General features: G+C 45.0%; 1 protein-coding gene across 2 annotated transcripts in view; it reads right to left on the bottom strand.

Moving 5' to 3' along the window:
* The window catches only part of CELF2 (CUGBP Elav-like family member 2), a 293,960-nt gene that overhangs the window by 96,921 nt on the left and 172,151 nt on the right, over nt 1-24,888 (bottom strand). For both annotated transcript variants that reach the window (XM_069458926.1, XM_069458927.1), the window contains exon 3: nt 13,384-13,466. In XM_069458926.1, coding sequence (XP_069315027.1) covers nt 13,384-13,466 — 83 coding nt within the window. The remainder of the gene's footprint in view (nt 1-13,383; nt 13,467-24,888) is intronic.

The following is a 24,888-nucleotide window of genomic DNA, read 5'->3' as shown; positions in this document are numbered from 1 at the left end:
ACTGCTCAGGGCAGATGACATTCTTTTTCAGCCTCCCAAACTGCAAAACCATACATGTCATGTACAGCGTCCCTTAGTATGCGGTATTATATTCTACCTCGGCACTCATGTGGTCGCTAAATTTTCTTTGTCAACAGTCTCTCAAGCTGTGGGTATCAAGAGAAACAGGGCAATAAACACTCTGCTTTCCTGGGAAGGAATCCCAAGTCCCTGAAGGATGAAACAGCAGGGACTCCACACTCCTGTGGTTTCCGCAAGGCGGAAATGAGCTGCCCAGTTCCACAGATTAACTCTTTTTTTTTTTTTTTTTGAGACAGAGTCTCACTCTGTTGCCCAGGCTAGAGTGAGTGCCGTGGCGTCAGCCTAGCTCACAGCAACCTCAAACTCCTGAGCTCAAGCGATCCTCCTGTCTCAGCCTCCCGAGTAGCTGGGACTACAGGCATGTGCCACCATGCCCGGCTAATTTTTTCTATATATATTTTTAGCTGTCCATAGAATTTCTTTCTATTTTTAGTAGAGATGGGGTCTCGCTCTTGCTCAGGCTGATCTCGAACTCCTGAGTTCAAACGATCCGCCCACCTCGGCCTCCCAGAATGCTAGGATTACAGGCGTGAGCCACCGCGCCCGGCCCACAGATTAACTCTTTATGGCAGAAAACTGCTCCTTGTGCTTTAGAATTAGCTTATCCTGGCCAGTAAAACTGCGCTGAAAACAGCACCATTTCTATTCATCCCCTGACAGTCGGAGACATGAATTCTATGTAAGGCCCACTCAGAGATTTCCCAGCACGTTTCTGAGTATGGTTGGGAGGCGAAAATCCAGGTGCCCATTCAAGGATGCTGGAAGACACAGACATCCTCACGTCTGCATTTACTTCCTGCCCTCCCATCCTGCATGGTCAGGCGACCCCACCTTCAGAACGTCTCAGAGGAATCAGGGAAGGTGGCGGCCTCTTAGCCACAGCGGATCTCTCCTTGGTACTCAGGTGAGGGGCACACCCACGGGTGCCTGCACCCACACCCAGGCTGCCTCACAGCGGGAGGCATCGGCGAGGCCTGGCTCAGTACAGCGCTGCTCTAACTCAACCATGCGCACCTATCATCCAGGATGTGGCTTTTCTCAATGTTTAAAATTTTTTAAATTTTCCTTTTTACAGCATACAATGGGATGTTTTGATACAGATACATTGTGAAATGATTATCACAACCAAGCTCCTTAACACCCCCATCACCTCACACAGTTATTTCTGTGGGTGTGTGCGTGAGTGAGAACAGGTCTAGGGGGGGCCCCCGAGAGTCTGCATTTCTGACACATTTTCAGATGACGTCACGGCTGCTGTCCACTGACCACACTGTGAGCAGCAAGACCACGCTGTGCCTGTGGGAAGAGAAGCAGCAGGCAGGAGTCTGTCCCTAATACATTCAGATGACTAGTTCTCTTACAAGTCGTCTCAAACTTGCCTGAACCATTTGGAATCATTTGGGGAGCTTTGAAAATACCGATGCCGGGTTCTCTCTCATCCCAGGAGATTCTTCTTTGCCTGTGTAGCGGGCGGGCATAGGTAGTTTTCAAAGTTCCCCAAGTGACTCTGCTTTGCAGCCCAAGTTGCAAATCCCTGCCCTAGTTTTAGACACAAATGGTCTTAAGTATTAACGACCACTTCATCAATTCTTTATAAATTCATCTACCTCTGATGTCATTTTAGGTGAATGGCCAGGAAGATTATTGTCACCTCTCTGGGTCTTTCTCAGAGAATGAAAACGCGACAAGGAAACACCAAGTTCAACAGCCTCATGGCACAGAGCATAATGCTACAGACAGGTGATCGGAGCTCTTTATTCAGATTCAGAGTCTTTAAAATGATGGGTTTGGCATAATCTTGTAGAGAAGCTGGAAAGCGTGGTTTCCTAAAAGATCAACTGGCTCAGGGTTAGGAGGAATGATCTGTTTGTCCCTCCTCCACCACTCACTGGCACGTGACCTTTGGCATGTCACCTGTCACCTGGCCTTTCTGGGCTTTCGTTTCCTCATTGATCCAGTGAGGAGACTGGACACCAGGGCCCCCCACAGCCTGATCTGACTCGGTCTGGCCCACGTTTCCCTACACGTCCTGTCTTCCTCTGCGGATCCACCTAACATTCAAACAGAAGCCTATTGAAATTAGCTACAGGATTTCCTGGGCTTTTGACTCTTTTACTTTTCCTTCCTGATGACATTTTGTTTCTGTTAAGGACCTACAGAGGGTTCTATGTCTGGCAACTTTGAGGAGCGATTTAGGTAACTCAGTGATTGATATTCTCTAACAAATGATAAAATGTATTTGTGAGTTTTTTTTTTTCCCAGTTGTGATTATAGTTAGTGCCTCTATGAGCTGCAGAAGGAATCGAAGATAGAACTGATTACGATCTAGGCTAAACCTCCTGCACCTGCTTAAACGACAGCTTTACAAACATCCATAAATCATTAATCAGATATCAGCAATGAATTAGGAAGACAGGATGAGGTTAGCCTGAATTAACTGACAGTGGCCTTTTATATCATACTCGTATCTAGCTGGAGTAGGTAAATTACTAGCAATAAAAGATATTTATCGATTTATCATTAGAGAAATTTTCTCTAATAGGTGTAGCCACTTTAAGTCTCTTGAACTTAGAACAACAGATTTCCAGTTGAAAAGGCAACCAGAATAGGAAAACACATGACTATTTTATTATTTAGTATTTTATTATTTATATGAGATCAAGTATATATAAAGTTCATGGCACAATTCCCTGGACATAGTGAACACTCAATAAATGTTAACTATTACTATTACTTTTATTACTTGAACAATTATTTGTTCAAAATTATTTAAATTCTGAAAGCCACTGAAATATAGCAATCATGTAGACCAAATGTTTACAGAACACGTGCTAGAAAAATACCTACTCTGAAGTTCTGTAACTACTGTTCTGACTTTACACCTCACATATTATATGCGATGACAGCAATTAATTTTCTATTTCCTACTTCCTATGACTTGTGGATAAAACTCTCACTGTACATTGGTTCAAAATATCTAGCAGTTTCCTGGTATATATTCAGACATACTATCCTCTGAGGAAACCAGGATACTGTATACCTGCTGGCAAGTATATAAAGTGCTGAATTCCACAGATTAAAATATACCCTGTGACCCACAGTCACTCAGTTACATTTCCAAGAATGGAGATGAGTTTCCAGGGAACCTGTCCTGCACATGGTTGTTCCTGTCCCTGATGTGTGACAGTGCTGTAGAAAGCGTGGGCCTAGAGATCGCTGAGAACTTCCTGGTCCAACCCCAGGCCCGCAGCCACCACCAGCAGCACCAGCTGTAACTCTCCCAACTAAGAGGCAGAGATAACCTGAGCTTCCGAAATACACCTGTTATTTAAATTCACACAAGAGCAGAAACCACAATGCAATGACCAGAGAGCAGGAGCCACAGAGCCTGCCCTAACGTCCTGGCCGGTGCTTCGGCCTTCACTCCTAACTGGCCTCTTGACGGGCTGGTGGGACGGAGGAGAGTAGGAGGCCAGACAGGCAGAGGGACAGCACTCAGGGAACAGCACCCTGCTGACCCTGTGACCAATACAGCGGCAGCGTGCTGTCTTCTGCAGCTAGTGAGGGGACGCTGTTCACCCAGTCACACTGGCTGCGGTGTCTGCTGCCTCGTTCTCTTCCTCAGCACCCTCGTCTGTGGTAGTCTGGTTCCTGCTCAGACTTTGGCTTCCTCATCAGTGAAACAGCTGCTTTCTAAAGGCCTCCAGGTGTTTTCAGGGCAGCAGGGTGTGGGGACGACAGGTGCCTCGAGACTTCTGGTTGTGTCCCAACTTCAGCTCTGCGCCCTGTCGTGGGTAACAGCACTTCTGCTTCCCTCCTGGGGGGAGCTCATGCCCGCCCCGCCCTTCCTCCCTGGAGCAGGGAAGCAGAGCGATGGGGGCAGCTGGATGGAGACAGGGCATTAGAATGCAGATGCTGGACTGGGACCAAAAGCCTGTGGCTGCCGATACAGGAAAGCACCCTAATAACATGAATGCCAATGAGATGATGTTGGGAAAGCTACACTCCTCCAAAGAGGGATGGTGCATTTATAACCATTTTTACAAAGCAGTTCCTCTTACAGTAATGACTGTCTTTGATCTACAGCTTCCTCTTAGAGAGCTCTGTGTTAGGAATCTCACACGCAAGTTTCCAGCCAACACCTTGTCTCCTTCACTGAATGTTCTTTATGACTTACGCCTGCACAACAGAGCACAGTTTCACATCTCGGGCAGAGTTGCAGCCATGTGTCCCCAGTGCTCCTGTTGCGGCAGCACTGGCTCATGGTGCACGCATGTGTGCATGCATGTGTGTGTGTGTGCATGTGCTCATGCGTGTGTGCTGTCTGCAGCGCTGCCCCTGGGTGCCATCCCGTGTGGCCAGAACTGGCACGGCCCTGCTCTTCTGCACCCACTGGCGAGCTGCGCGAGGGGCTGGGGATTCCGATTTATTTCATGACAGCTCCAAGGACAGCAAACACAGTCCTCTGAGACCCTGTACCTGCCGGCTGGAGCCGGGACTGGCAAGCCTGCGCCCAGGGCAAGGCAGAGGGGACAAGAGCACCTCGGCTTGTGAATCCAGACACATTGGTTTGAACCCAACTGCCTGTAAACTCACAGTTACCAGCTGTGTAATACTGGACAAGTTATTCATTCTCTTTGAGTTTCAGCTCCCTTGTCAGTAAAACGGGGCTATACAACATGTGCCTCTCGGAGCTGTGAAAATTAAGATACAGTTACAGAGCTCCACACGGGCAGTCAATAAAGGGACAGTCCATACCTCTGCAATGACAATTTTTACAGTTGAGCTGTGCTGGCCTCCCGAGCCATGCTCCTTACTCCCTGAAACCGGGAAGTGCTCCACCTACATCCACCCGACGAGGCCAACCTCCCAGGGAGTCAGTCTCAGTAACCGAGACGTCTAGTTCAGTCACTGCTCTGCTCAGGGAGGTCAGAGAAGTTAATTTAATCTCTCAAACCTCTGCGTCCTTGGTGTAACAAGGTGAATGCTACCAATACATCACCTGAAATATTTTTCGAAGGGATAACAAATAAACAACCCAGTAAAGCCATTTACAAACACAGACAACTCACTTATCCATGTTACCTGGGGACAGGAATTAAACAGATAAAAGAAATCCACCAATAATCCTGAAACCTCATCAGGCTAAACACCCTTTCTTGTCAAACCCAGGCTGCAAACGAGGAATGAAACTGACGTGTTAAGAGTCCATTCCCTTCCCTTTCCTTCCTCTGTTCCCTGCTGGAAACTTCATCCATGCAAAGCTCCCTTTGGTGCTCGACCAGAGGGGAGAGCAAAGCAGACGCCCAGAGAATCTCAGAGTGGACAGTCAAACTTGAACGATCCAGCTTGTCTACACAAAGTGCTCTGAAATTACTAACCAATAACTGAAGCAAATCAGGCCACACGTACGTAGATTTTTTTTTTTTCATTAACTAGGATATGACTACAGACAATACCTGGACAGCAAAGAATATTTTTGCAAGATTGGAAAGAATAATTTAGTCCAATCTCTTCGTTCTGCAGATAAAGAAAGGAATTTCAAGGGTTTCTAAGCGCTGGAGGAGGGGACGGCAGTGCAAATGTGTGTTTTGAGTGCTGATGGGACATAATGACAGTCAGGGACAATAAGGAGCATAAAAGAGAACATTTGTCACAGTGTCCCTTTCTGCAATCTCCCACACGTACTGTTTACTGTTTATTCTTTCATCTTGGTGGCTTGTGGGCTGTCAGAGCTGTGATGATATGGTCCTGAAATATTGCTTTGTTATCATAACAACTGTAATGGCTTGTGCCATGAGACTTCCCGAGCACCTGTGTCCAACGACAGTCTATGGCTCAAACTGGCAGAGGGACAGCAGAGCCTTCTTGCGCCCCTCCCTCCCCTGCACTCATCAGACCAGACCGGGCTGAGCTGAGCAGCGTTAAGTCTCCCTTTGATCCTGGCCTCGGCTCCCCCAAAAGTTCAGTGATTCTCTATGTCTTGGTGGGGAAGAACCCTGGCGCTCCCAGGAGAACCCTCTCCACACACTCCGATGTCATATGCTTTGCTCATGGCCTAAAGCTCGAGGCTACGGACTGGCCAGCTTGGATCACCTGGGCCTCATCTCCTGAGACGTGTCCAGCTCACACGGGAAAGAGTCAAGCTCTGTCCACCACGATATAGTATGTCCAGGTGATGAATTTGCACAGAAACAAACTGTTGCCATACTCTAGCAACAGAATTTGGACAATTATCTAGCTTTTTTTCCAAACCTTTCCCCCTTTCAACTACAGTAACTCCTTGCTCTGCAATTCCATGTGGACCTTTTAACCAAAATTCATGGGTTCTCCCCCTAAATCTTCTTTAGAAATCTTACCAACCTTTTGGGAACTGACGTCCATATAAGTGAACTTAATATTCCCAATTTAATCTTGTACTATCGCAGAGGAATGATTTTCTCCGGACTCGACTACCTCCCTCTGCCACGTAGCATCCTACCACACCCGCACGTGGTGACAATGAGACACCAGTAGCCCTCAAACAACGACACGGGGCACTTCTGCAGATCTGATCGGGCACCAGGGCTGGGGCTTTTACACACGTTCCCTTATCAGCCCTCCCAAAAGTCCTATTAACTAGGTATGCACCTGGGACTATGCTGTTTGCAAAACAAAGCAGTAACGCCTTCTGTTGAGTTCTAGGGTCAAAAAGTGGTGCAGCTGCTTCCTGCTGTACCCTGTGCTGGCATTTCCAACTTTGCCCCCACCAAAGAGTCTTGATTAATTTTCTCCCAGACTTCCTTGTACTGAGCCATGTTTCAAAAGTAACTAGTTTTTCCTTGTAGTTAATCAAAGCCATACATCAATAACTGCCGATCGAAGTTATCAAACTGATGGATTGCCAGTCCAAAGCAAAACTGCCCGCTCTTCAGGTGGCATGCACAATTTCGTGGTGGAAGAGACAATTTCCAGTGGCCTTTTATGATGTATTAAAATATATTTTCCCAGATCCCTGGGCCTGGGCCTGCACACTGGGGCCCACTGGGCCAAATAGTTTCTTTTATCCTCCAACTTTCCGTTTTGGGTTAAAGCTGTGAGCTGGGAGCAATCCCGCCACACCTGGCTGAGCCCCCCAGGCAGGGTCCGCACCTTAACCCTGCCCCGGCTCCTAGCGGGAAGGGGCTTCTACACACACCCCTGCCCCCAGGGCACTCCTCTGGAACCACACCGTGGCACTCTCCATCACACTCCTTAAAAAAGTCATCTTGAAGACAAACAAAATCCTTACTTTCGGTTTAGCTTTCATTTCTATGGGATTTAATCGTCATATGAACACAACACAGACAGCAGGGGAAGGGTTTCTCTTAGGCGGTCCCCTGAGGCCAAATATCTCAGCCCAGGCCAAATTCTGCAAATATAAACATCTGAAGAACGCACACCAAATGCATGTCCCGATCTACACATTCCACAGCGAACACGCTTTCCATGTTGCGTTGCTACCCAAGAGCAGTCCACACCCGCAGAACCGATCTGGCTGGGACAATGCCCATCAGGCATGTTTGGTCAGGGCTGAAGAAGCTTCCCAGGCGGTCTCCCGCTCAGCCCGCTCCTACGGGACATGCAGGCGAAGGCAGGGATCGTCATGAACACAGTTCTCAAGCACCCTCTCACGCACCATGAATCAGCCACGAGCCGGATTCAGAGCACAAACAAAGGATTATAATTATACTCAGGAACTGAGACAGTTGATGAAGCCTAAAATAAGAAAGTGGACTACAAAGTAATTAAGAGTATGTTGTCAGGCCAAATAGAGAATGGGACTTTGTTATATATTCATGCATTTCTTTGGACTGACACGTGCATGAGCGAGAATATATATAGACATATACATGAATAGATCTGTGTCTATGAAACACATTGTATCACTGAACACACATACATGTAACAAATACATTATACATTCATCCTATATTTTGGAACATGTGGAGTACTTGTGGGCAGAATTATCTTTAAAAAAAAAAACCTGACTCCCTTGGAAATATGTCATAAAACTAACCTATCTGGCCACTAAATACCTGATAGCTGTTTACTCAACAGTGACGGTGTATAGGCCTGGTGGCAGGCCTTGTTTGTTCGTGACTCACTCACAAAGGGCACGGCTGCTGCTACCGTGTTCCCTAGTACCTAGAACAATGCCCAGCAAACAGTCAAAACTCAGTACTTGTTGGATGAATGAATGCATGCTGTGTGTGTGCCACGTGATACAAGACTGTGAGCACTCACACCTGTTCATATAGACGTCTTGGGCTGTTTTTCTGTAATAATTTTAAATAAAAGGCATCTGAGGAAAAAAACTTCACCGAACTTAGTCCAGTTCGGCTTCCATTCAAATGGGATGGTTTGGGGGAGACATTTCCGTGAGATGAGTAGATGGGAGGTCTGAGAGATTTTGTGACAAAAAAATAATGACAATGACAATGATTAAAATAATAATAATCATGGCCCTGAGAACAAAGGCCTTAAGTACAGAGTAAGTAGGAGAGGGGGCTCAAAGAAAATGAGTACCCCAAAATACAATAAAATAGGCAAACTGACTTTGGCCTCGGCCAGAGTCAAGTGGCTCTGCAGAGAAGGACACATCCCAGCGTCCCGCTGCTCAAGAACACTCCTAGGGAGAGCCGAGTCAAAGCCTGCCTGGGAGCAAAGTGCCACCCACACAGGTAAATTGCTTCTGCCAGGGCAAGCCAGGAAGGGGCCCACTCACTCCGTGTGGGTGAACACGCCTGTCCCACGAGGCCATTTACTTACAGCCTCTTCCTACCGGATCAGGCTCATTTGTTTTTATATCTGAACGCTATGTGCAGGCCTTGCTCACATTGCGTGTGTGATTATAAAACACCTTTCACTATGCCACTGCTAAAATGAGCGCTCTAAACAAATGTGCTCTGAGGGCAGTAACTCCTTAATATAAACTGCATTTAATAAAACTGGTTGCGATTCTAGAAAGAAAAGGGTAAAGGCATATTCAGAGAGAATGTCTGGAAGAAATTTGCAATTAATATTTTACGAGACATTTAGATTCCATAGATTCCTCCTCCTTGCTGCTAAAATTTAAGAGCTTTTTCAAAACTGTATTCCTCTGTTATTACATCCTTAATTAAATTAATTTATACAGTGAACGCTCTAATGAGACTGCTGTAGATTTTCAATCAAAAAGCCTCATTGCTAGAGACAATATGTGTTAAGACCTTGAAAAAAGAATGACATATGGCACCGTGCTGACACTGGCACAAGGATATTTGGCCCTGACATTTGACTACTGAAAAGATCTCGGTCGTTTTTCTGTGCCTCAATAAAGGTCTTTATTTTACTTTATTTTTTAATTGAGCTAAATTAGGTCAAAGAAAACAAAACGAATCTTGCAAGTTGCCTTTACAAGGACTCCTCTCCGGGAAACACAATGGCAGACAAGGACATTTCTACCGAAACTTACTACCAGTTGGGTTGGGCCTCCCTGAAACCCTGAACAAAGGAGGCTATCTCTAAGCCCAAGCTCACACATCATCAAAGTGGAGGCAACCAAAATTTGTCCAAGAACACAAGTGGCCCAGCAGCAGAAGAGTTGGTGTAATCATGCTGCACCAAACCCAGTGACTCACCCAGTAGCCGTGGCTATGCAGACACAGCCAGGGTATAACCTTCAGGCTATGAAGGCACTACTCATTAGGGATCTCAAGGTGTGTGTGCGTGTGTGTGTGTGTGTGTGTGTGTGTAACTGGTATTCCCTCAGAAGCAGAAAAGCACTAAAGCACAAAAAAAAAAAAAAAAAAAGTATTAATTACCTGTCTACTGTCCATCCTTCCCACTAGGATCAGCTTAGAGGCTCGTCGGGCTTGATCTCTGCTATTTCCTGCCAAGACCTAGCTTAGTGCCAGGCACACAGTAGGCACTCAACAAATTATCATTTGCGATTCACAGATCTCAGGAAATGTCAGTCATTAGTCAGGGGCTATCCCTCACATATGATCTGTTGCTTAAGCGTTAAGCAACCATTTCTAGAGCAGAGCGTCATCCAACCGAGGGAAGGACACCCAGCCCCTCCCTTCCTTGCTTTGGGTGTTGCGATGTCAAATCTGCTCCCTTTATTTCCACTGTTTTATTTCTAGGACTGATGTTGCTCATCTCAGAGGATTTAAGACACAATGTCTTTCTTGGTCACACAGGAAGAGGCAGGCTTGAGAAATGTGTCCTCACTTACTCTGAGGACACATCTGATCAGGGCTCAGGAAGGCCCTGACCCTTCACCTCCATCCCAGCGCCCTACCCACCATGTAAAGCGTCTCTAAGACACCACAGGTGCATGACAAGGAGGGTGCCTTAAATCAGCATCTAAGAGAAGACACATTGACTATCAGCTAGTTTCTGCCTCTTAACAAACCAAGTTCTTTGTTTCCCTCAAGAGAGGAAGCTGGTGCAGAGAGGGGAAAGCAAACCCCTACACGCTACTCGAGTTGGGCTGCAGGATAAAAATTCCCTATGAAACAAAACATCAACTGCAGAAGAAAACTGCACAGAAAAAAAAAAAAAAACCAGCATTATTTGATCTTGCTTTAAATTGGAAGTTTTGGACACTTTAGAAAAAAGGCAGCAAGTGACTTTTTAATGGATTTTATCCACAGGAAAATGATTACAACCAGAAAAGCTTTAAAGTGTCAGCTGGTGATGCATTTTTCTTTATCCCTTTTATTTTTATTCATAAAGAAATTGAAGGCATATGGCAAAGTGCATCATTAATTTCTTATTAATTTCATAATATGAAGGCAACCAGTTAAAATGGTAGTGTACAACTTTAAATTACCGAACTCACTTGGTATTTAATGAGAGATTTAGCACAGCAGGGTTTCTGTTAAATTAAGTTGTGCCTTCACATCACAGTGGGAAAACAGGTGTATATTGGTTTAGAATTATGGAAATGTTGACTAATTCCAAGGCTTGTAATCAAACAGCAAGGTACCCTGTAATATTTTTTTCCCAAGAATATGCATTAATCTTTTTATGTCTGGTCCCATTTCTTCCTGTCCACAAAAGGCACACAGCTGCAAGGCAACCACTTTCATATTTTTCCTGTAGCTGTTAAGGGTGATATTTACCAGATAAAGCTGCACACAGATGCAAGATATGGAACTCTGTCCTCATTTACCATATTTGAAACGGCAAAGGTGGCAAGTGTGTACAGCGTAAAGGCTACTACCCTTACAAGTGAGATCTGACTTCTCAGATTTTTGTTTAACTTGTCTCAAGTAACTGGGCATACGAACGTGAACTAGATAAAAAGAAAACCAAAAATAATCCACCCACCACCTTTTCCAACTTCCAGATGACTGTCCTTAACAATGGGTCTCTAAAATCAGCACCCCTGGATTCTACACGCAGAATTTTTTGGAAGCCGAGAAAGAAAACGTGCAACTTTTTAAAAGAAAAACTACAAAACATGCAATTTGTTAGCCAAGAAAAGAGTCAGAGTCAGATACCCCCAACCCAAGCACACTCATGAGCCACTTCTACGCATTTCAACGCGTCCCTTTCGTCGTATTGACTCTGGGTTTCTTAAGGGCACCTTCCCATGCCAAGATCACACTAGAGCTGTGCTAGCAGAGGGGATAAATCCAAACCAACCAGGTTTTACATTCACTTAAATTATGATGTCACTGCCATCAAACTCTACTATATCTCAAATGCTAAATAACAATTCATCATCTCAAGTAATTTTTTAAAACACACGTAGAAGGGATTTTGTGTGCTAATTACAGTAAAGCGTTTCTTTTTAAGAGGGAATACAAAGTGGTCTTTGGGTGTGTTTGGGAGGCTGGGAAATAAGTATTTTCTTCTATTGTTAGCTGAACCAGTGAGTACTTGCCTTGGTTCTTTCATTCCATAATGGGACCTAACACTGCCATCTCCTAGAATTTTCACTGGAAAAATTCCACTTACATGGAGAATGAAGCTGAAATAATACTAGTTTCATTTTCTTTTAAAGTCACTGAGCCTTATCAAAGGCAGGCTTATTAAGAACCACCTTAGTAGTTTCAGGGAGAAGCAGTTAAATTGGGAAGGAGCATTCTGATACCATACACTTGCTTTTTTGAACCTTATATCCTTTGATTTCCTTGCATGAAAAAGGGAAAACCAAAGTGGTATGATTCAAGACCAAGGTTCATAACCTATTACTTTTGGGCAATTAAGAAGCTAACATTTTGAAAGCCTTTTGTTGAGCATCTTGCCACTACAAATTTACAAAATTTTCTTCAGTGGATCTAAGGTGAATCACATAAATGCTATCTCTTCCGTGGCTACCGGGGGCCGCAATGCTTCTATGTGAATGTGTTAGTGTGTACACACACAGGTGTCGGGGCACCATGTTAGAATTACACCCTGAAAACATCAGCGACATTACATTATCTTTCTTTTATCCTTATCAAACCAGGTTTCAACAAAATCATTATCACTGCAGTGGTTACCACAGGTTCTTCATTATAACCGATGTGTGTTCATTACGATATTGAATGAACTCATCGCTGATATTTGGGTCAGTAGGGAAAATACTCAAACAACATAGGGAAATGGATCCTAGCATGAAATATATGAAAGTGCCACAAAACCCTTCAGACACAATGTATTCTGATGAAGCTGTTACATGGAACGTCAGTTCATTTCTAGCGAATTGTCCTAACCATCAAACATTACCAGGAAGGAAATGGAAAAAAAAAACAAAACTGTAAGCATTGTATTTTCTGTTCTGTATCAACATGAAGCCACAAATTGGGCATTAAAACATTGACTTTGTTAACCACCACTGACTGTTTAGAAACCATTTGGAGGCTTAATATTATGGCTATACAGGGTACATTTTGTCCTTTCAAAAGAAAATCTAAAGACGAAATTTGAAAAGGGTCTCCTGGGGAGTAAAAAGCTTTTCCTTTTCCATTTGCTTCTCTTGTGTGTTGGGTTTTTTTCCTTCCCCCTTTTTAGAATCTTAGCCCACCCAATACTCTTTTGGCAGCCGCTGCTGCCCAGTGGGGTCACTCTGATTTTCTGACCAGGGGACATGCTATTTGAGAGCTCTTCCCGTCAGCGTGAATGCCAGGGCTCCTCTCTGGGACGGCCAGCTGGCTTGGCTGCTGCAGGGAACAGAGGGTCAACACACACTCCTCAAAAGACCAAAGTCATTTTTGGCACTAAGAGCCCATAACTAGAACCTTCAGTTAAAAGGACCATTTTCAAGCAATAAAGTGATTCTGGTACAAAAGTAAACCGACTCACCCCAGGTAAAGTTTTAATATTGTGCAGTGCATTCTGGGCCTCAAGTGCAGCTTTTCTTGTATAAAATGTTACGAAACAACAACCTACAGAGAGAAATGAAAAGGTTTTAGAAATTTCTGTGAATGCTTTGCTTAGATATAATGGAGACTGTGGCGAACAAACCATCTACTTAAAAGGGTGCACAATTTAAAAATAATAAAGCGTATGAGAACAGCAATAACATCTCAAGCATTTACCCGGTGCCTTTTCACCCTAAATCGTATTTATTAGCTTTACCCACGTTGGAGTCAATTCGTAACTCTGTGCGTCAACCCTGTGGAATACAGCTATTCAGGAATGAGGGTGGGAGGCAGCAGTGGGGTAGGGGAGGTGTTAATGGGATTTGTGGGTAGCAGCTACATAAAGTATTTAATCACAGTAACAACAGCATGAGCTTATAGCAATTATCATTTTCTTAAAGGGTAGCTTCTCTAGAACATCAGATTTTTGAAACACTTTCTAAACTCAAAGGTTAGACAGCTGGATTATAAACTTCCTGGGACGGTGTTTTATTTTTTATCTCCACCACAGTACATAATGCAAAGTTCTGTACCGATGACACTCAATACTTGTTTGCCAAAATGAAAGACTATGTTTTTACCAGTTTAGAAAATAAATTACAATACAGGTTGGTACACGCCCAAATAGACTCTGCCCATGCATTAAATATGGCCGTGGCACACACCACCAACTGGCAACCACTTCAGTCCTCATTTCCAAGAGCACAGGGCGTCCGGGCCCCTCCAGGGCAGGACAGCATATACCCTCTTTCGAACCAACCTCCTCCTCCAAAGAAACGGGTGTTGAAACCTTAGACCATTCAGTCTGCATGCGTCCCGAATGATGGCTCACACCTACTTCAACTTCATGATGAAAGTATCGGTTAACAATTTGTTAATCAGCGTATACGTATAATAGTTTCTCAGCACAACTAGGCTTGGGAAAAGGGCACAGACCAACGCTTTAGAGATTAAAAGAAGATAGATACTACCTCTGATCTGGGCAGCCTTTGGTAAGCTGGGTTGAGGAAACATACAGCGCTGCCCTCGGCAAGACCGTATAGTATATATTGCACCCGAGCTGTACTAAAACAGAGTCAGACAGGGCTGCAAGAGCTCTGAGAGGTGCTCATACAACAAGCACATCAAGCAGCACGAGAAAAATGCCCAGCACTTAGGCACCCACATTGTTTCTATTTAGAGGGATGATGCAAAGTAAGACAAAGAGCACGACAAGATGACACGGCTGCAGAGCAGGGAGCTGGCACCGAAAGCCTTGAAAGGTTTACAGTCACGCATCGGCATTCGGATTTCTCCAAATAAAAACTCATTCAAAAGAGCAGGGGAGAAAATAAAGCACAATTCCATGCATACGGCATTCCCAAAGACATCTAAGATGCTTCCTCCCCATTTGGAAAAGAAATGTGGAACCTTGCCCTCTTACACTTGATTATTTGGAGTCTAACGATTCGGAGTCTAACAAGATTAAATAGGTACAAAACCTTTACTCTTTGGACAGAGTAGAGTATGAACATAGCTTCTTGGCATTTAAGAAACTCCATGCATTTAAGCACCAGAAACCTTATCATTTGAATGATCAAGGGAACTGAAAATTATGAAGTTTCCCGAACAATCATAGATGGAGACTGGCCATTTTTATGTGCACTTTTCATGTCAACCATCTTGGCTTCTTTGACTAGAGTTCATTTGGCCGTGCTGCCAAATTTTTTTACTGAAGACATCAACTTAACTAGTGATTTCAGCTTCACTGGCCCCAGAAAGCTATAGGAATGGCTCCATATCAAGGAATAATTTTAAACAGGAAAGTCAAGCCCCAGCTTCCAGTAATCATTTTTAGAAGAAGAAAAACACCAACCATGCTTCACTAGGCTTGGCATAGATATAAAAACAAGACAAGCCTTCTGAATGCTTCTTTTTTTTTTTTTTTTTTTTTTTGAGACAGAGTCTCACTCTGTTGCCCAGGCTAGAGTGAGTGCCGTGGCGTCAGCCTAGCTCACAGCAACCTCAAACTCCTGGGCTCAAGCGATCCTCCTGCCTCAGTCTCCCGAGTAGCTGGGACTACAGGCATGTGCTACTATGCCCGGCTAATTTTTCTATATATATATTTTTAGTTGTCCATATAATTTTTCTCTATTTTTAGTAGAGACGGGGTCTCGCTCATTGCTCAGGCTGGTCTCGAACTCCTGACCTTGAGCGATCCACCCGCCTCGGCCTCCCAGAGTGCTAGGATTACAGGCATGAGCCACCGCGCCCGGCCCTGAATGCTTCTAACAGAGTCTCAATACACTGTCCTCTCCCTCTCCTGGGCTTACGGGGTTAGCTTCTGATTAAGGAACAATGGGGACGTTCTGAACTTCAACCTCGTCTAATAATCAAAGTTTTAAAAAAGAGGCAGAATCTGATAATTTCAAGCTGACAACTTTTGGGGGTGAGACGCTTAAAAAAAGATTTAGCGATGGAGCAGTTCGCCTGACCGAAAGGAAGGAAATTAAGGAAGAGTAAGCTTGGGAGATGAAAAACAAAGGCCAGTTTGGCCATGCCAGAGTCAAGAATGAGAAGTATGGGCTGGCCTGAAAGAACAGTAAATGATAGGGAAATTGAAAAAGGAGAACTAAACACAATGGTCAGATAAAAGCAACAAGGAACAAAGAGGATGTAAACTGAGAGACTTGTGTGGCCACGTATGTTGGGCTAACTTTAAGAGCTTTGACCGACACACAGAGTGGTCTCAGGAATAAAGGACACTCCCCTGTTCCAGATGCCCAAACAAAATCCCTGCCATTTCCCACTACCTGAGAGTCCACCAGGAAGGTGCAGTCCATTTGCTGTTTAAATATTAAAACGCTACCCTTGAAGGAAGAGACGTGTAATTGTTCCTAGTTGTTACGTCTTAGTGCGAATCTGGCTGCTTAAAGAGCTTTCCTCTCGAACTAAGTTCTTAGTGAAGAGAAGGTGGGTGGTTTTTGTCTTTTGTTTTTCAGAAAAGGAGATACCCCAAAGCTCAAACTCATTTCATCCAGGGTCCACACTGCCTGTGTAGTCAGTATGGTGACAGCAGGGATTTATCACTACAGGTCCTCTGCAAGCTCTGCGTAGCTCTTAACTGTTCCACCATATCCATTTAAACAAAGATTCCTTCAGATCACAGCAACAGCAGTTCTAGCTTCAGAGTGACAGGTAGGCATGCCTTGTAGGTAACACTGGTGATACACCCCTCACTGCTCGTATGCCCGACCCAACACAGCTCAGCTCCTGCCCACTGTGCTTGGCAGGGGAGCTTGGAGCCTTTGTGCAATTCCAACACAGTGCCTGTCCCATCTCCGGGTGGGCACCAGTCCATGCCACAGCCCACCGCTTGGCGAGCAGAACCTAGCCTGGATTTCTACCCCTACTCAGGCCTCAGCTGGGCACCCCCACGATGTGATCAACTCGCACGCGTGTGGAGGGGGGGCCCTGGGACAGACAAGATGACCAGGAATATTATCCTAAGAGTCTTTTTTTGGTTTCATACTTTCAGTTGTTGAATAACTTAGCGGAAAACACCTTACTTTCCTGTACCTTACCTTAGTAAAAACCAAGTCTGCCTAAAATCCTCCCCAAAACTACATGGATATATAGGCAAAAGTGTTTCATTCAGAACAAATAAAAAAGAGCCCAAATTAGTCTTTACTTTTATTGGGCTGAAAAAGTCTTATGCTTCATTCAGCATGCACAGTGATTCGCTTCACAAACACAGCGTTTGGTTAAGTTATCTTCAAATGTGCAGGGTAAATACAGACCTCCAAATTTAAACAGTCACTTTAGATATAGTAATTAGTGTAAAGCCCTAATGGGACTTGAGTTTGTACATTTCCAGAAACTGGAATGTGTCTGAAAGATCGCTGTTGCTGTGAGTGCTCTCCCAGCTAACAGCCATAGTCTTTTTTAAAAAAATCCATCTATCACTTAATATGTTCACTTAAAGTCTTAGATTCTCTGACCTGCAGAGAATATTTCAACAAAGGAAGACACAAAAATATCATTTGCCCTGAAATGGTAATTCTTATGGCAAAAGGTCAGGGAGCTACTACAGATCCCAGAAAACCCATGAAGGCTCAACAAGGATGCAATTCTCTCTCTTGCCAGCCCTACCTGGATGTACAGCTGTTAAGGGAACCACCTGTCTCGGAGATTCCCCCACGCCAGCTGTAAGTCAGGTCTGAGACGCACTGGATTCATTTCCAGGTCAGCTGCAACAGCAGATGGCTCAGCAGCCTGACTCAGGGACAGGCCTCCCTCCCCTGCAGCCTCTGTTTCCAACATCAGCGTGAGGTGGGTGGCTAAGCGTCTACAACACCCACAGATGCTTCTCCGTGGTCAGTGGCTGCAGCACACATCCAGGCGGGCAGCGCCACAGGCTTCGGTGTGGGCATGCCCGGAACCCCCTTTCCAGGCTGTGCATGGAGTAGAGAGAAAGGCCCTGCCGTGTCCAAGAGTGGAAGTGACCGGCCAAGGGACACTGGGATCAACAGAGGTGGATGCAGTTTGATGAGTGAGATGCTTCAGCAAGTCTCAACCCTCCTATGTCTGCTCAATGCTGGCAATTTTTGCTACTTGACATTTTTCTGCTCGACACGGTCTAATAAGCACGTGCTCTTTACAAGTCGTGCCACCGTCTATCCGCTCACTGAGGGGTTTTTGCCAAGGGCAGCAGCCAAGTCAGGAAAGTAAACATGATGCTCCGCGCCCAGGTCACTTTATGGGATCTTCCGTTTCAACGAATTCAACAATTCATTGTAATAATAAAAGCTTTAGACCTTGGAGAAAAAGAAAAAAAAAAAAAAAAAAGTCCTGCATGTGTTAGTTTATCAACCTCCTCCCATTACTCCTCTCCAGGATTTTTAAAATTCACAGGTGAAGTAGGTACAGTGTGATTTCAGAACCAAATATCACAAGTCTTAAGGCACGTGGGGCCTGAGATTTCCACTACTGATAGTATCTTTGGTTGATCACCAAAGATCATGACGGTTCTATATACACCTTAGAGGGGAAACACATTAAATCTAGCTGGCCATTAACATCTCACTGTGAATTAATTCTGCTGTTTAACTTTGAACATCCAGCAGAGCCCCTGGGAAGGGAATATAAGACAGACAAAGTACAGGAGACGGGCCCTGAGCTACTGAGAGCCTCTGCGGAGGCCTCACGCTGAGCAGTTCCAGGTAGTCAGAAGCAGCAAGACCATGCTGCGCACCGAGGGAAGGGGAGAGGTACAGAAAAGCTCACCTATTCCCAATTTCCCATCTGTCACCCCTTCTGTCTACCTCCTCAGAGGCCCGTCCTAAAGGATTTGGAGACTTCTGACGCCCACGTTGCCAGGAATTGGTAAGTTTAGCAATATAGTTGCATGTGTTTAGCTTGTAAAGCAATCTGTAATCAGTAGTGCAATTGTGAGCTATGATTACAGCATCATGCATCAGAAGCTGGGAGTGGCAGCTTCTAGAGAGGCCGAGTGCCACATACTCCAACAGGGTAGCTGGTGTCTGACTGTATCTTCTCACCAATAGTTTCTGCTGTCATGAAGAGTTCCCGCAGGTATTTTGCCAGCTTAACTGCTAGATAATCTGAGACACTCTTATGAAGTTTTTGCTGTTCTCAAAGACAAAGCTCCCAATAAGACAGGCCAATGGTAGCTATCCACACACACGCACACACATACACAGTGTAGTGTATTTAAAATCATAAAGAAAACATTCAACTTCACTGAAAGACTTTAATTTTAAATGATCAAGTAGATTTAGCCTCAAAGAAACCATCTGGATTATCACAAATCTTTTCAAACCACAGCTGTTTCTCTTGAAAATCTTTACTTGGAAACTCTTGGTAATAATACTCACAGAAAAAAAAAAAATGTACTGCTTATGTAAAGATAACCAGTTTGTATCATGGCTCGTCCTGAGTCAAACAGCAATTTATTTACATTCTTCGGTGTGGAGGGTAGTATAGACACAGCCCTAGAGAATGATATAAGATCAGATTTTAAAATTAATTCTGCCCTTAAGGCAACTGACATCATACTCATTAAAGACACTTCCTCCAAGGTCTCTAAACCTTCCCAAATTGGGTAGGAATGGAACTAAGGTTTGATGCTCTGGAGACACCATTTTAAAAATGCAGTTTCCTTTTCTTTAAAGACTTTGGTTCTAAAATAGAGACAAGCCAGGTTTTTTTTTGTTTTTTTTTTTTAATGTTTGTGTATCTTTTAAAATTTTTTCTGGCATTTTGTGATTGATACATATTAACATTTGCACATATTTAAGGGGTACATGTGGTATTTTGATACATGCATACAATATGTAACCAAATCCAAGGCAAGAAACTTGACTGGTTTTCCATTATTGAAACAGTAACATGTCAGTTGCAGGGAATTCTGGATCCCATGCCAACAATTTACACTGTCCATGGCAGAAGCCAACCCCACTGTGGCTGGCTTATCGGAGACCCATTCCTCACGACTGTCCCCCGTCACCACCAGCCTGGACTGAGGAGAGAGCCTCCTGCATTAGGTGCTCTTGTACATGTCAGAAAGGGCCTTTTCAGAATGTTCTAGCTCTAATTGCTAGCTCTTTTTCCTGATGCTACTCTTCGGTAATATTTTATTACGGAAAAACGTGGAGCATTTTCCGAAATACAATACTGTAAAACTCGAGGAACGAGAAGGTGAAAAATGATTTCCTACAATTCTGTGGCTAAGCTGGTAAAAGACACAGTATTTCAGTTTTGGAGCTTATGGCAGTAAAATAAACAGTATTTTAGTTTTGGAGCTTACAGTGTTGCGCACAAAAACACCTATCTGTTCTAGTTGGACTCGGTCCCAGGGTAAAGACAGAGGCTTGTCCATGTTTTCATGCCTCAAGAGGCATGTCCATCAGTCAACATCTTAAACATGTGAAACCTATTTTGTTTTCTAGATCTAAGCAAATAAACACTTGAAAATAGCTGCAGACTGATCATCTGATGACTGAACCCTGTACTTTTTTTTTTTTTTTTTTAACAAAGTAATAGTCCTGGTAGACAAATTCAATGCAATATATATTCGAATTCAAGACATCAACAAAGCCATCACATGGTGAATCGAAAATTCCGTTACAGGCTGCCTTTGAATTCTAAGGGGCTGATAGATCAAGGGACGGAGGCCCTGGAAGGCTAAATTAGTGAACCCGCCATGGCTGTTTCCTTTCTGTGAATGAAGCTCTCTTTTGTGTGCGCATTTGCAAGCAAAGCAGGTGCCTGCTTTACACAAGTGGAGCTGCCTCGGCATCTTGGCTTCTTGTCAAGTCAGTGGCATGCGAGCCAGCTGAAGTCAAAGGAGGACATGCTCCTTATACTCGATTCCCCTTGTCATCTGTTTTCTCCCTCCATCTTAGCCACTATGTAGAGAATTTAACACTTTTTTCCAGAATCCAAAGGTTGCTGATCTAAGTGGTACATGTGGTGCTCACGTGTGTCTCCCACATACCACGGTTTCGGCTATCAATCGCCGGCTGCCGAGACCGCCCGCTTTCAGTTTCTACAAACCAGTTAAAGGCTCAAAAACCCCCATCAAAAAATCCCCCGAATTACATTTTTACAGAAAACTTAGCTCTGACCTTAAAGAAAGAGAGTCGTTCTTCAGTGGTATAGAAGGTAACTACAACTTCAGTGTATTGAGGCAAAAGACAACGGTAAAATGCCGTTCTTAGAAAGTACAAAGAGGCTTTAGGATGAGATTTGATACCCTGGAGAGTCACGGGTGTATCCCCTTCCTTAGCCCAAAGTCCACCCGCCCAGAAGAAACGGCGCTGCCGGGTGAAGACACAGCAACGCACTATTACTTCACTGTCCCGTGGCTTCCCTGGCGCTGTGCCCTCGGAGTTTATTCCTGCTTCGTCCTCAACACACTGCTTGCCTTCGAGAGGGGCAAGACACAAGCGAACAAATGATGCTACTGACGCCACAAGCTGTATCCAAAACGCAGTCCCCTGCCACTGAACCCTTCCGTGCCTTCCGCTTCTGATGTCGCTATTGTGGCTCCTCTGCTCCCGGACGCCGAACCAGATGGCTGGAATGACATACGCTGGGAGACCGCGGTGACAGGCACGAAAAAGTGGCAACCAAAGCAAAAATCAGTTAACTAAAGGAAGAACCTGCAGGGAGATGAGAGGGTTTTGTTTGATACCCTCCCACTCCATCTTTTATTGTTTTAAACTCAAAACTAAGAGAAAAAAAATTAGAGGAAGTCAAGGTGGCACTGCTTTCTGGTGGTTTCTATGTGCTTTCTGTAGAATCACAGAATTTTACAGTTTAACTAACTCTACCAGCCTAACTCACTACTTCCTCCCATTTCACAGATGAGAAAATAGCTGTCCCCGGGAGATTAGCAGACTGTCCCCCAGTCACGCAAGTAGCAAACAGCAAAGGCAAAACCATCCTGATAATTACTGGTTCATGAGCACCCTTCAAGGTCAATGCCAGTTGCGAGGAGAACCTCCCTTAACCACCTCCAATTTGTTCCATCTTCCTCTGAAAGAGCCTCAGAACTGCTTCACACTCCTTTCATGCCACCTAAAATGTCTTTTTATCACCTAAACCTCTCTTGCTTGAAATGTTTCCCCAAAAGCCACCGAAGACAAATCTTTGCTTTTTCCTGTCTAAAAGTGGGACTTCCATAGCTCAGAATGGCGGCCACCCCATCCAAATGCCTCATCTTGTAGAACTCAACGTTTAATGAAACCGTATCCAATTAGCTTAGTTTTATAGGGTTCGATATAATTGGCCCCCTGATGTAGAAAGTATTACCATCTGGCCACTACCTAGGAAGCGGAGAAACGATGTTGCCATTCTGCTTTCGGTACTTGAGTTACGGGGACACCACCGGTTGGATTACCGAACGCCAACCCAAGGAATTCCCCTGGGAGACTTTCCCTGACAAAGCAGGATCTGCGCCTCTTGCTCTGGCTGCCCGGGGCCGTCACCCGATGCCCTTCCAACCACCCTGACTCATCCCCCAGCAGGATCACCCACACACAGCAAATCCGAGCCAACTTTTCAGCCAGGCAGGGAACAATGATCTCACCCCGCTCAGTGGCAACCCCGCACCTCTCTTCCGACTCTCCACCTGACACACCGTGACCATATTTCTATTCCCTGGCCGCAAGCTTCAGCCGAGTGCCAGCCTCCTGCTGCCCCGGGGACTTCCCCCGAAGGAACCATCTTCTGTTATTTCCATGCCCTGGGAAGACAGGCAAGCTCTCTGAATTTCCTGCTAGGAAAATGGAGTTCCTTTAACCTAGATTAAATCTACTCCGTGTTCCAGCCTTTTGGGAAAGCAACCGAGGATGCACGTGCACGGCTCTGTGTGCACTGTAACACTGCCTCACCCAGTGTTATGTAAATTCCAACTAAAGCAGGACACAGAAAAAAAAGACATCAAGGGCAAAATTGCCAGAATCTGCTTTTCCCCTTCCCTGCTTCTCTGAAATAAGCCACTTACATTAAACCGTTTCAACTGTCTCAGAGCTAGGCAAGTATTTGAAGAATTCCAGTGTCATTCTTTTTCCCCCTGATGGGACAATCACTGTATTTAGCTGTTTCCTGAACTCTCCCCTCTGCTCTAAGCATCAGGACGGTAAGTTTACGGGGGGTGCACACACTGGTCAAGGCCCCCTGGGGATGGTGTCAAGAGAGCAGGTAGGGTCCTCTATGACAGGAAAGGTCACTGGACCCTTGGAAGCAAAGGTAACATTACATTTTACATGTTTCAAATACTCATTGTAGAGTAAGGAGGGCTATGTTTTTCTCTGGAGGTAAGAAAAAAAAGTAATAACTTTAGTCTGAACATACTACGCCCTGGAAGGGCTACTGGGCAGCTCACTGGGCAGCCAGCCTCCAGGAGTGCTCCCCCCTCCCGAGTGCTCCCCTCCCAGGAGTGCTCCCCCCTCCCAGGAGTAGTCCTCCCCTCCCAGGAGTCCTCCCCTCCCAGGAGTCCTCCCCAAGAGGCAGAGACCAGGCTGCCCGGTGGGGACCGGCCTCCGCCGAGGGAACCAACATTACTTCTCCTACGTCCAGGAAGGCATCACAGGGTTAATGTGGCTGCTATAAGGTAGCTCTGTCTTGAATCCAATTAAAAAGGATTTAGTTTCTAACGTACTGAGGGACCTCATTAAAAGGAAGTTTCTAATATAAGGTTATTTCATAGCACAGACTCTCCTGAGGATAGGATGGCATTATAATTAGGAGTCTAGCGGCAATGAGAGTAGGTTAAAATCCCATCTATTTCCCTATGATTCTCCATTCAACACTCTGGGCTATTAGATGCTTCCAGGCCAGGCCAGTGTCTTAAGTCTCAACTTCACTGTCCTGCTTTGACGGTGTGCCAGTTTGTGTTCGCGGGACTAAGAACACAGGCCCCCTTTGGTTGGCCTGAATAAAACCCAACTCAGCTCTGCACCCGAGCACCTATCCCTGGTATTGTAACTTTGTATTGATCTGTTCTAGGTGCCTCTCAGAATTCTCAACAGGGGCATTTGTAATCCAGAGAAGAACAGAGGTGTTTTTCCTGAAACTGGAATGACCTGCCTCCTCACGCTGGTCTTCACAGTCAACATGCAACGGAAAGGGCAAACCCTTTGTAGAAACCAAACGTCAGGCTCCAGTAAAGATCTGTACTTATTTTAGACTTTTTCTTGTGGTACATAACTGTCTCCACCCAACTCCAACAACAATGAAGCCACATTTCACATCCATGGGGACCACAGGCCAGGAACCGCGGAAATCGTGTAAGAAATTCACCTTTAGAGCCAAGCGTAAGTTCGTCCCTGAGTTCTCACGGCAGAGACCATGACAGTTTCTGAAGTCATACCGCATATTTCTCTCCTGCTTCATTTATCATCTTTGCAGTGGGTCCACCACAGTCCCCCTGATTAGCATCTCAGGCTGGAGACTTAACTTCCCTAAGCCTCTGGTTCTTACTTGTAGCATGGGGTTAGTAACAGCAGCTGTATCACTGGTTTAACCTACCAAGGTAACTGATGAAAATATATGACACAGTTCCTGGCATATAAATACAAGTACTTAATAAAAGCTAGAGGTTACTGTCTGCCTTAAATTCATTGTGTTTCTCCATAAATCCCTGAGCTCAAACAGATCCTATGCAGGTTCCTCCGAGGCAGGTAAGGGACAGGCAACATGACTCCACCTCTGTAACAACTGAAACGGATCCAGGATCCAGGAAGGCGGCAGTGACACGCCTGCCCCACGCTGAGCTGCTCCCGGGGGTCTCGGGGTGGAAGGCAGGGTAATGAGGCCTCTTTTCTAAGTGATGACCACGAGCCCTTTAATGGGGTTCAGAATTGATTTTGTTGTCTTGCTGGCTGAAGTAATTACTTGGAACTAGCCAAGTTCACCCATTTGCATGGCCTTTGAATAC

This window comes from Eulemur rufifrons, chromosome 25, assembly GCF_041146395.1.
Source record: "Eulemur rufifrons isolate Redbay chromosome 25, OSU_ERuf_1, whole genome shotgun sequence".
In the NCBI taxonomy this organism is placed as follows: Eukaryota; Metazoa; Chordata; class Mammalia; order Primates; family Lemuridae; genus Eulemur; species Eulemur rufifrons.
This window is presented reverse-complemented; position numbering and strand designations above follow the sequence as displayed.